Source organism: Salvelinus namaycush, chromosome 5 (genome assembly GCF_016432855.1).
Source record: "Salvelinus namaycush isolate Seneca chromosome 5, SaNama_1.0, whole genome shotgun sequence".
NCBI classification, from domain to species: Eukaryota; Metazoa; Chordata; class Actinopteri; order Salmoniformes; family Salmonidae; genus Salvelinus; species Salvelinus namaycush.
In genome coordinates, this window is record NC_052311.1 from 64,903,609 (window position 1) to 64,915,022 (window position 11,414).

Here is an 11,414-nt window from a genome sequence, read left to right on the forward strand (position 1 = left end):
TGTGATGAGGGGAGTCATGCGCTTTGGATCCAGGAGGACCGCACAGATGACTCATAGTTTTGGTATACTCTCTTCGGTAAGAAATTATAACAAACTATTGTCAATTTATAAACGGCCTAGTATAGAAAATATTATAGTATCAATTGTTTTGAGGATTTGAATGATTATTTAAACGAAGAGAAGAAAGCCTGTTCTCATCACTGAGGTACATAGACCTACATTTCCCACAAGTCCCTTCAGTACAAACATAACAAAGGTCAAAGTGCACATTTACGGTAGCTTCAGACGGATTCTGTGATATATCTGTTTATAAGTCAGAGGGTGTACATTCAGGTAACTAACAACAATAATGTATCATAATGCATATATTATACAGTACTACATTATCGTTTTATTAATGTTTAACATTTTGGTTGCATTGTATAACTTGTTATCTTGACTCTTGGGTGTGTTGTAGCTACATCCTCGTTAGGGCAGGTTACCTCTCAGTTCTCCCTAGCTTAGGTAGCTACTATAGATACTTTAGGACAACTTACTTCTAAATATATAGCTACTATATTTACAAAATCAATTATTGCTTAATTGATTGATTTATTAAATGGTTGTGCTTGTATTGCTATGTTAACAGTGAGAAACAGAGTTAACACTTTTGTATAATAATCTTTTACACCCACAGGTTGATTGACTATGGCGTCAGAGGAGACAGGTGTGCCTTTGGGCTCAGCTGAGAACCTGGAGGACAGGAGAGCACAGGAGCATAGAGCTACAGAGGGGCCAAAGACAGAGGTCCCAGCCAGTCCCAGCCAAGATGGACCTCAGGTGACAGCAGGTAATGTTTTGTCATTCAGTTGGATTCTGTGTGCACTGCTGGTACGTGTACACATATGAGATGTAGGCCTAACTAGGGCATATACGCTTCCTTAGAGGCAGAGCAGAAATGACAGTGAAAGAGAATGTTCATATTTTGATAATTACACAACACTGAAGTTTATCAAGGTATGATCAAATTATGAAGGACCGTTTTTAATATCGAGGTACCGAGGAAGTTGGGTGTTCACCAGTCGAGGCTGGTGGGAGGAACTATATGAGGGCGGGCTCATTGTAATGGCTTGAATGGAATACATGGAACGGAGTCAAACGTGCTTTTCATATGTGCGATGTGCTTGATATCGTTCCAGCCCTTTCAATGTAACCATCCTCCTATAGCTCCTCCCACCAGCCTCCACTGGTGTTCACCCCATCCTCATCTTCTGTAAAGGAAGTCTGGGTTTGCCTGAGTAATGATATGTTCCACAGAAATTCCACACTGATTGTATCTTAGCTACACTCGCAATAACATCTGCTAACCATGTGTATGTGACCAATCAAATTTGATTTGATTTGTGTTGTTAGGTTCTAATTCTCAGAGTAAATAAGTCAATGGACACCATGAAAGCTTAACCAAGTGTATTTCTTCCCAGAGGATCAATACAGCTGCATTAGACAAAACATGATTCCACCAACACAAGTATATATACTCAAATTTAGGCACTCCTCCTTCTCTCTAATCCTTACATATTTTATGGTTCGACAGGAAGACGACGTGATAGGGTAATAAACCATTGTTTCTCCCTTAAGGGGACCTGACCTGACCTCAACCCTTTTGATGCCTAATCCAAAGATCTCCACTAGAGGTCGACCGATTATGATTTTTCAACGCCGATACCGATACCGATTATTGGAGGACCAAAAAAAGCCAATACCGATTAATCGGCCCCTTAATTATTTATTTATTTGTAATAATGACAATACCAACAATACTGAATGAACACTTATTTTAACTTAATATAATACATCAATAAAATCAATTTGGCCTCAAATAAATAATGAATCATGTTCAATTTGGTTTAAATAATGCAAAAACTAAGTGTTGGAGAAGAAAGTAAAAGTGCAATATGTGCCATGTAAGAAAGCTAACGTTTAAGTTCCTTGCTCAGAACATGAGAACATATGAAAGCTGGTGGTTCCTTTTAACATGAGTCTTCAATATTCCCAGGTAAGAAATTTTAGGTTGTAGTTATTATAGGAATTATAGGACTATTTCTCTCTATACGATTTGTATTTCATATACCTTTGACTATTGGATGTTCTTATGGGCACTTTATTGCCAGTGTAACAGTATAGCTTCCGTCCCTCTCCTCGCTTCTACCTGGGCTTGAACCAGGAACACATCGACAACAGCCACCCTCGAAGCAGCATTACCCATCCAGAGCAAGGGGAACAACTACTCCAAGTCTCAGAGCGAGTGACGTTTGAAACGCTATTAGTGTGCACCCCGCTAACTAGCTAGCCATTTCACATCGGTTACACCAGCCTAATCTCGGGAGTTGATAGGCTTGAAGTCATAAACAGCGCAATGCTTGAGGCATTGCGAAGAGCTGCTGGCAAAACTCACGAAAGTGCTGTTTGAATGAATGCTTACGAGCCTGCTGGTGCCGACCATCGCTCAGTCAGACTGCTCTATCAAATCATAGACTTAATTATAACATAATAACACACAGAAATACGAGCCTTGGGTCATTAATATGGTCGAATCCGGAAACTATCATCTCGAAAAAACAAAACGTTTATTCTTTCAGTGAAATACGGAACCGTTCCGTATTTTATCTAACGGGTGGCATCCATAAGTCTAAATATTCCTGTTACATTGCACAACCTTCAATATTATGTCATAATTACGTAGAATTCTGGCAAATTAGTTCGCAACGAGCCAGGCAGCCCAAACTGTTGCATATACCCTGACTCTGCGTGCAATGAACGCAAGAGAAGTGACACAATTTCACCTGGTTAATATTGCCTGCTAACCTGGATTTCTTTTAGCTAAATATGCAGGTTTAAAAATATATACTTCTGTGTATTGATTTTAAGAAAGGCATTGATGTTTATGGTTAGGTACAGTCGTGCAACGATTGTGCTTTTTTCGCAAATGCGCTTTTGTTAAATCATCCCCCGTTTGGCGAAGTTGGCTGTCTTTGTTAGAAAGAAATAGTCTTCACACAGTTCGCAATGAGCCAGGCGGCCCAGACTGCTGCGTATACCCTGACTCTGTTGCAAGAGAAGTGACACAATTTTCCGAGTTAAAAGAAATTCATGTTAGCAGGCAATATTAACTAAATATGCAGGTTTAAAAATATATACTTGTGTATTGATTTTAAGAAAGGCATTGATGTTTATGGTTAGGTACACGTTGGAGCAACGACAGTCCTTTTTCACGAATACGCACTGCATCGATTATATGCAACGCAGGACACGCTAGATAAACTAGTAATATCATCAACCATGTGTAGTTATAACTAGTGATTATGATTGATTGATTGTTTTTTATAAGATAATTTTAATGCTGGCTAGCAACTTACCGTGGCTTCTTACTGCATTCGCGTAACAGGCAGACTCCTCGTGGAGTGCAAAGTAAGGCAGGTGGTTAGAGCGTTGGACTAGTTAACCGTAAGGTTGCAAGATTGAATCCCCGAGCTGACAAGATAAAAATATGTTGTTCTGCCCCTGAACAAGGCAGTTAACCCACTGTTCCTAGGCTGTCATTGAAAATAAGAATGTGTTCTTAACTGACTTGCCTAGTTAAATAAAGGTGTAAAAAAAAAAAAAAAAAAGATTTCCGATTGTTATGAAAACTTGAAATCGGCCCTAATTAATCGGCCATTCCGATTAATCGGTCGACCTCTAATCTCCACCCGTATCCCCTATAGCAATCCTGTGACTTCCTCCTGTCCACCCAGCACATTCCAAAGCCATCTGGCTCCTACAGATAACCATTAACTTCTGATGTAAAAACCAGTCTCTATCACTCCTCAGATACTATACTTCTGAGTATAATAATGTTCCAAGTTTAACCCAGAATCGAACAGTGTATTCATCAGACAGTATGATCTCTCTGAGATCTGCTTGTATTATTACCTGTTATTACCTTTGTATTATCTCTCTATTTTCTTTCTCTCTGCATTGTTGGGAAGGGCCCGTAAGTAAACATTTCACTGTTAGTCTACACCTGTTGTTTACCAAGCACGGGACTAATAACATTCGATTTGATATTTGGGAGAAAGCAGTGTTTTTCCCACTTGTTACCCCTCCACTCTCTCTGAAAGCTCCTGGTAGAAGTTGTGCTGAAGCACAGAGTATCAGCTCACTGTCGCTAACTTCTAAGGAAAACACAGAACTAACCTAGGTCAGTGTCTAGGGCTGGGTTCTTCCTACTCCTACTTTTGGGAAAGGGAGAAACCAACCAAACTGTCTGTGTACCCCCTCTAGTGTCATTAGGTTGCAAGCCAAGTCAGTCCAGTCCAAATGTTGTCAGTGCCAAGAACGGATGGAATTAGACGTGCAATGTTTTATGCACTATTATACTTCTTATGGGAAACCCCTCCTGCAAGGACAAAATATGTGCCTTACACACCAGTAATACTGTAGATGTGTGTCATATACTGTGTAACATTCATGTTGGGAAATCAGTGACAGCTAATACGTTGGGAGATTTATGAATGGAAAGGCAATAATGCACTTGTCAAACTCGTTCCACGGAGGAACGAGTGTTTGCAGGTTTTCACTCCTCCCTTGTTGATGAATTAACAACCCTGTTGTCTAGGTATTAATTGAAAGGAAAAACCAAAAACCAGCAGACACTAGGTCCTCCATGGAATGAGTTTGACACCCCTGACATAATGTGTCCTGGTTGTCCTAATCAGAAGTTGCACAACAACAGGCTCATTAAATCCTCAACTATGACATCATTCAAGGTGTGCCGGTATGTGATTTAGATTAGATATCACTCTCATCAGTTTTCAGAAATATAATTGTTTTAAGAGTTTTCATTGGTAGTTATATAGTTTTATTGGGCCTATGATTTGAAATGATTCCCCTCACATAGGGAAGAGCAGGACGCCACTGTTGGCGTTGAGGTTATCTGAATCATCATACAGCCCCCTGCCTGAGGGGAGACTCATTTAGACCACACCCACCTGCAGCTCTAGAGTCACTGCATTTACCACAAATCTACCATTTCCACCAGGACCGTGTGCATAATTAAACATGATTATCTTGTCATTCTTGTATATGTAAACACCAATGTCTCCTGGGCTAGGGGCATCACTGGCAGTGAATCTGATTTAGTCGACTTTTATCACTTATATCTGCACCAGAGCAGAAACCGAAACAGGAAGAGATCAACAATTTCCATCAGCACTCAGTAACATTAGCTGGCCCAGAATGTACTCTCATGTCCATACATGTAGGTAGGTCGGTAGTTGTAGCTATTACCTGTAAGTGAGTTGTAGGCCTTTCCGATTTGTTGGGGAAGACTTTACTGTAGACCAGTGGGACGTCAGCATTGAAGGGTCCTATCCTCCCAGAGTAAGTCAAAGCAGCGTAGAATGACACTTTTTTGCCTGTCTGTGAATACAGTTTCATGTATGTTATTTCACATTATATGATATAGTATACACAGTAATCCTACACCTGTGAAGAAAATGTGAATGTCGCGCAGTGACTACATTTGTGTGTTTTCTAACCTGCATTCTCCTTCTTCAGCTCCTCCACCTCTCTCACTGGCACTCAGTCTGGCCTCCTGGGCTAGAGAGACATTTCAGAGCAAATATGAACTCTTCAATGATCTACTGGGGGAAATGAATAATCCTACCTACTGTAAACAAATTATTCATCTGTCGTCATTAAGCTCTTTCAGTACTGTACCTGAGTTCTCATTCTCACTGGCTGTCCCTGGCCTGCATGGCTGACAGTTCTGCTGCTTGGACTGGAATTAGAAAGAACAAAAACAGAGAACATATTTTGAGAGCTGTAGATCCTTAAACTGTTAGAATGATAAATTAATACAAATTCTATATTATCTTTTCAGCTCTTTAATATTTATTTCAGAGACTGCAATAACATACAGAACAATATGCTATTTTGTTCATTGTCTGTTCAATTTAAATATTAGCTAATCAATTTTTCTTACCTGCATTGGCTCCACCTTGTTCTTGTGGAAGTGCAGTTCAGTCTTAGTGACTCAGCTCCACTCTCTGGTTCACCACCTTTTTCTGCAGCTCCTCCACCTGGCTCTCACTAGCTGTCACTCTGGCCCCCATGTTCCTCAGCTCCACTCTCTGTTCCACCACAATGTTCCTCAGTTCCACTCTCTGTTCCACCACCATGTTCCTCAGCTCCACTCTCTGTTCCACCACCATGTTCCTCAGCTCCACTCTCTGTTCCACCACCATGTTCCTCAGCTCCACTCTCTGTTCCACCACAATGTTCCTCAGTTCCACTCTCTGTTCCACCACCATGTTCCTCAGCTCCACTCTCTGTTCCACCACCATGTTCCTCAGCTCCACTCTCTGTTCCACCACCATGTTCCTCAGCTCCACTCTCTGTTCCACCACCATGTTCCTCAGTTCCACTCTCTGTTCCACCACCATCTCTCTCAGCTCCTTCAGTTCAGTAAAGACTTGGTCAGGTTGGCTGGTCTGGCAGGTTGCGTGTCTGGGGTTCATTTCGGGGTCATCATGACCTTGTTGAGTGATGTCATTCTCCCTGACTGCTCCAATCTCTCCATGAGCCCATGAACTAATCTAGTCTACTGGGCTCAGCGACCCCCCTTCTTTACAGTATATACACATGGGTCTTGGTGGACCTATACATGGGAATTTAAAATGTGTTCTCAATGTAAAACTAGGTAAATCCAAGGACACTGATAACACAGAGAACACTGGGAAGGACAAACTACCATACAGATATTATATAAGGCCATACAGATATTATATGTTGTTTTGTAACTGACTTTGGGTGAGACATGCTGCTAAATAACTGCCCCCCCCCCCCTCCTCTCTCCTCTCTCTCTGATGTACCAGGCCAGGAGGAGGGAGCAGGTGTCTGTCAGTTCTTCCTGTTGGGAAAGTGTCGTTTTGGAAACAGGTGTCGTCGATCTCACAGGTCTGTAGCTAACACGATCACCACTGACCTGTAAGAAAATTATGTTATATACCACAACTATGACAGGGCAATGGCTAAGTAACATTGCATTTCGACTTTTGATGGTGCCATGATGCCATTGTTACTGTGATGTCTAAACATGCCTTTACATTCATGCAATTTTTAACAAGCATGATTTAAATTGTCTGATGCATAATGTTTGTGCAGCCCTAGAACAACTGAAAATGCCCAGGGGTTAGGGGCTAATATTTACTCAATGTTCAGTATATTTCAGACTTCTAACCACTTGAACAACTAAATAAGACTGAAAGACAGAAATCTTCAAAGCATATAGCTGCCAGCCCTAAACAGATGGCCCTCAGAATCTCAGAGTCCTCCCTCTCATCACTAATCCTTCTGCCTGGCGACAGTGGAATCTTCAGAAGAAGATATAGTTTTTCCTCCTGTGATCTGCCCTCACAGCAAACAGAGCCTCTGAACCAAGTGGGAATCAAGTCATGTAGCACAGTAGAAATATAATAGATAGGTAGTTAATTCCATAGGATAAGAAAGTGAAGAGGTAGAATAGCAGAGTTAAATGAATGTATCTGTTTAGACATCTAGATAAACTTCTTAAAATACATCCATCTGAAGGTCACTGTCCTATCAGTATGAGGAAGAACTAACAGGTTAGCTCTTACATTGACCAGAGTGATGAATACAATCCCTCTTTCTCAGCACTCCAACATTAGACGACCCAGAGGCTGTTATAGACCAGGAAAACAGGAAGAAGGGAGAAAAAGAGGGAAAACTCAAGAAGAAAGCAATAGGGAATAAAACAAACCAGCCAAAAGACACAGAGGGAAAAGGTACAATTTCCCTCCATTAAATCTAACTGAACATATGAGAACCCACTAAAATACCTGTTTACTGCAAACTAAGTATAACAAACTAAGAAAGTGTATCTCCCCTCAGGATCAACCAAGAAGCCCCGCATGCGTACAGCCGATGACGTCATCTCTCGGATCCTGTGGGACCCGTCAGTGGAGCCGGCGGACTTTGTGGTGGGGTACGTGGACCGCTTCCTTGGGGTGCTGGAGCGGCCCTTCTCTGAGTTCAACTGGGACACCGACCCCTGCGATTGTGACTACTCCTCTGAGCTAGCCCTGCCCAGACACAGGATTCAGTACTTCACCCATAGAGGGCGTAGAGTCTGGGACCGCAACAACAGGACTGACAGGGTGTTTGGATCCACTGGACAGTGTCTGGCGCCCCCCTTTGGGCAGGAGGAGGAGCAAGAGCAGGGTAAGAGAGGGCGAGGAGGAGGCGAGGAAGGGTGGAAGGTAGGGAGAGAGGGCGAGGGAAAGGAAGGCGAGAGGGTGAGGGAGGAAGGTAGAGAGGGAGAGGGAGGGAGGGGAGAAAGGTAGGGAGAGAGGACGAGGGAGGTAGGGAGAGAGGGCTAGGGAGGAAGAGAAGGTGAGGGAGGAGGGTGGGGAGAGGGAGGGAGGGTGAGGAAGTTAGGGCGAGAGGGAGGGGGCGAGGGAGGGTGGGAGAGGGCGAGGCAGGGAGGAGGGGAGAAAGGTAGGGAGAGAGGGCGAGGGATGGAGGGAGAGAGGGAGAGAAGGCGAGGGAGGTAGGTAGAGAGGGCTAGGGAGGGAGGGAGGAAGAGAAGGCGAGGGAGGAGGGTAGAGAGAGGGAGGGTGAGGAAGGTAGGGAGAGAGAGGGAGGGAGGGTGAGGAAGGTAGGGAGAGAGGGTGAGGAAGGTAGGGACAGAGGGCGAGGAATGGAGGGAGGGAGAGGGGGGGGGGGAGGGAGGTAGGGGAGGAAGGTAGGCAGGAAGGTTGGGATTTCCACAGCTCTAGAACCTGGATTAACATACTGTTCTACTTCACTTTGCTAGTCTATAACATGTTTTTGTCATAATGTTTGGTTAACCTTCAAAATCTGCTTGTTTATTGGCAGGGACACAAGATGTTGAACAACAAGACCCAAAAAACGACCACCGTGAATCAAGAGAAGAACAAGATGGCGTCATCACTACAGAGGAGGGAGAAGAGAGTGACGAGTCCCTGATAAAACAGGATGTTGAAAACGGACACATGGAGGAAAGAAATCAGAGCAAGACAAGTATTCAGATGCCTGAGTCGACCAGACCAGGCACAGGAAGTACTCCACTGAACCAACAGGAAGCAGGAAGAGAATCAGAACCCTCGGAAGAGGAAGTTGGGAAGGATTCCGTTTTAGTCGTCATAGCAGACCAGATGTCTCTATCCCAGAGAGAAAGCGAGAGCAGGGGGGAGGAAGGTGAGAAGGAGGAAGAATGGAAAGATTACTGGGATGGAGAGAAAAGCCCAGACCTAGCCCAGTGTCCGTCTGTGCCTGTGGAGCAGAGAACAGAGAGGGGTGGAGGCCGGCCTTCCAAACGTAAGCCCACCCACTTCATCACCTTCCGGGCCAACACTCCCTCCATCCTCTCCTCCTTCCAGCACCTTCAGGAGGAGCTCACCTCCCTCCTCCCCTCATCCGCCCCTCATTGGTTGCCCCCCTCCTCCCTCCACGTCACCCTCTGTCTCCTGGTCCTCCCCGGCCCAGCCGAGGTCACTGCTGCTGGGGAGATGCTCCAACGCTTCGCCTACCTGGACCGCAACCCCCCTGTGGCCGTCTCCTTCCCCCTGAAACTGAAGAACTTTGGTGGGAAGGTTCTCTACCTGAGCCCCCAGCCTCAGCCCCACCTCCAGCAGCTGAACGCTGGCCTACAGGAGGCCTTCAGAGAGCAGGGCTGGCTGCACAGGGACTCCTTCAACCCACGCTACCATCTCACCCTGGCCAAGGTGAAGGACCGGGAGGGGGCGAGGGTGTTTGAGGGGGTGGGGGAGCTGAAGGTGGGTAAGGGGGTGAATTTTGGGCGACTGCCTATAAATAGGCTACACCTGTGTAGCATGGGGATGACTGGGGATGGGTTTTATGAGACACTGTGTTTGGTCAATCTCCGGTGAGATGTAGGTGTGTGTTTGTTTAGGTATGGAGGTGCTATTTTACAAAGCACAGAACCCACATTTCCACACCTCAGTCTCCATAGTTTCAGTTTGTGACAAAACAAGTAATCATTGCTGGTTTTGTGTAGAGAGTCATTGTACCATCTAAACCGCTGTGAAATATCTTTTGATATAAAATATTGTATTTTCAGCTTTCTGAAGCTGGTGTACAAAACCGGAAGTAAAAGACACAACAATGAAACTTAAGAATGGGGAGCATAGAAATAGCACACAGAACAGATCTACCACTTCTTAGATTTCAATGACAATGACAGATCTATAACTCACATTTCTATGTGAATTTGGTCGCTCTTCCTAAAAGTTTCGTATTGCAGCTTGAAAATTACTCCATTGATTAAAATATGAAATCCCAATGTTCCTGAAGTGCCTCTATCTGCTACGGACCATGATGAAGTAGCTGTAATTGTAATGACTAATTTACTGTACCTTGTTGTTAAGAAGAAAAATGCTATTACAACCTCTTTGCAATAAGGAATTGAGACCAAAAACTCAAGAGAAGTTTCAAGTGTTTATTACCAAGAGAATCCCCGTCCATCTTCTGTTCTGGGCCTGACCCTGCTCTCTGATCCTAGGTAATTTCCTGTTATCTGATTAGGTCAACAACCTTTCTAAATGAGCATACACACAGTTTCATGGCCTGAACACCATTAATACTCACAGTAATCATTCACTACACAGGATACAAACAAACTACAGTTTAACTTGAAACATGTTACATTTTAATAGAATCCATCAATGTCTATAGCTTTCACAGGGAGGGACACCCACATTACATTTCATTTAGCAGACTTTATTACTGATGTAATAATGTAATGTATTTAATATAATAATGGCTGAAATATTATCTTTCCATCATGGTAACTGCATCTCAACCAATCAATTCTTACTTTGCAGCTACAGAGATGATTTTATAATTGTAATAAGATTAATTTAATATGAATATTTTAATATAATCCAACAGAAACCCACTGATCACTGCTACGTTGATCATGTAAAATGTCTGCTTTTACAAAGAATTATGACCTTTTGGATTTGGTTTGCCAAGGACATTAAATATTGAACTTGTAATTTTTGTGAATGTCTGAGTGGTGATATTTCTGTGTAACAGCAGAGGGATGGAGGGAGGATAGAGAGAGAGGAGAGGGATAGAGAGCTGGATGGAGAGAGGGATGGACAAAGGAGAGAGAGAGGGATGGGGAGAGGGAGGGATGGAGAGAGGAGCGGGAGGGATGAGAAAGGAGAAAGAGGGATGGAGAGAAGCGAGAGAGGGATGGGGAGAGGGAGGGATGGGGAGAGGGAGGGATGGAGAGAGGAGCGGGAGGGATGAGAAAGGAGAGAGAGGGATGGAGAGGAGCGAGAGATGGAGAGGAGAAATAGATGGAGAGGGGGATGGAGAGTGAA

At 43.8% G+C, this 11,414-nt stretch overlaps 1 protein-coding gene across 2 annotated transcripts; it reads left to right on the forward strand.

Annotated features, from left to right (window-relative positions):
* The first annotated feature begins 54 nt into the window (after window positions 1-54).
* LOC120048738 (leukocyte receptor cluster member 9-like) lies at window positions 55-11,087 on the forward strand. Of its 2 annotated transcripts, none has more exons than XM_038994922.1 (6): window positions 55-76; window positions 677-829; window positions 6,897-6,978; window positions 7,696-7,826; window positions 7,933-8,262; window positions 8,920-11,087. In XM_038994922.1, exons 2-6 carry the CDS (start codon window positions 688-690, stop codon window positions 9,951-9,953), a joined length of 1,719 nt encoding a protein of 572 aa, XP_038850850.1. In that variant the 5' UTR covers window positions 55-76; window positions 677-687; the 3' UTR covers window positions 9,954-11,087. The 2 variants fall into 2 exon arrangements, with proteins under 2 accessions (XP_038850850.1, XP_038850849.1); XM_038994921.1 differs by lacking the exon at window positions 55-76 and adding an exon at window positions 252-333.
* The last annotated feature ends 327 nt before the right edge of the window (window positions 11,088-11,414 follow it).

Excerpts from the sequence above, each read along its gene's own strand:
- LOC120048738 (XM_038994922.1), top strand. The coding sequence starts at position 688 with ATGGCGTCAGAGGAGACAGGTGTGCCTTTGGGCTCAGCTGAGAACCTG. Across the intron at positions 6,979-7,695 it reads AGGTGTCGTCGATCTCACAG|CACTCCAACATTAGACGACC; the intron begins GTCTGTAGCTAA and ends CCTCTTTCTCAG. Across the intron at positions 7,827-7,932 it reads AAAAGACACAGAGGGAAAAG|GATCAACCAAGAAGCCCCGC; the intron begins GTACAATTTCCC and ends ATCTCCCCTCAG.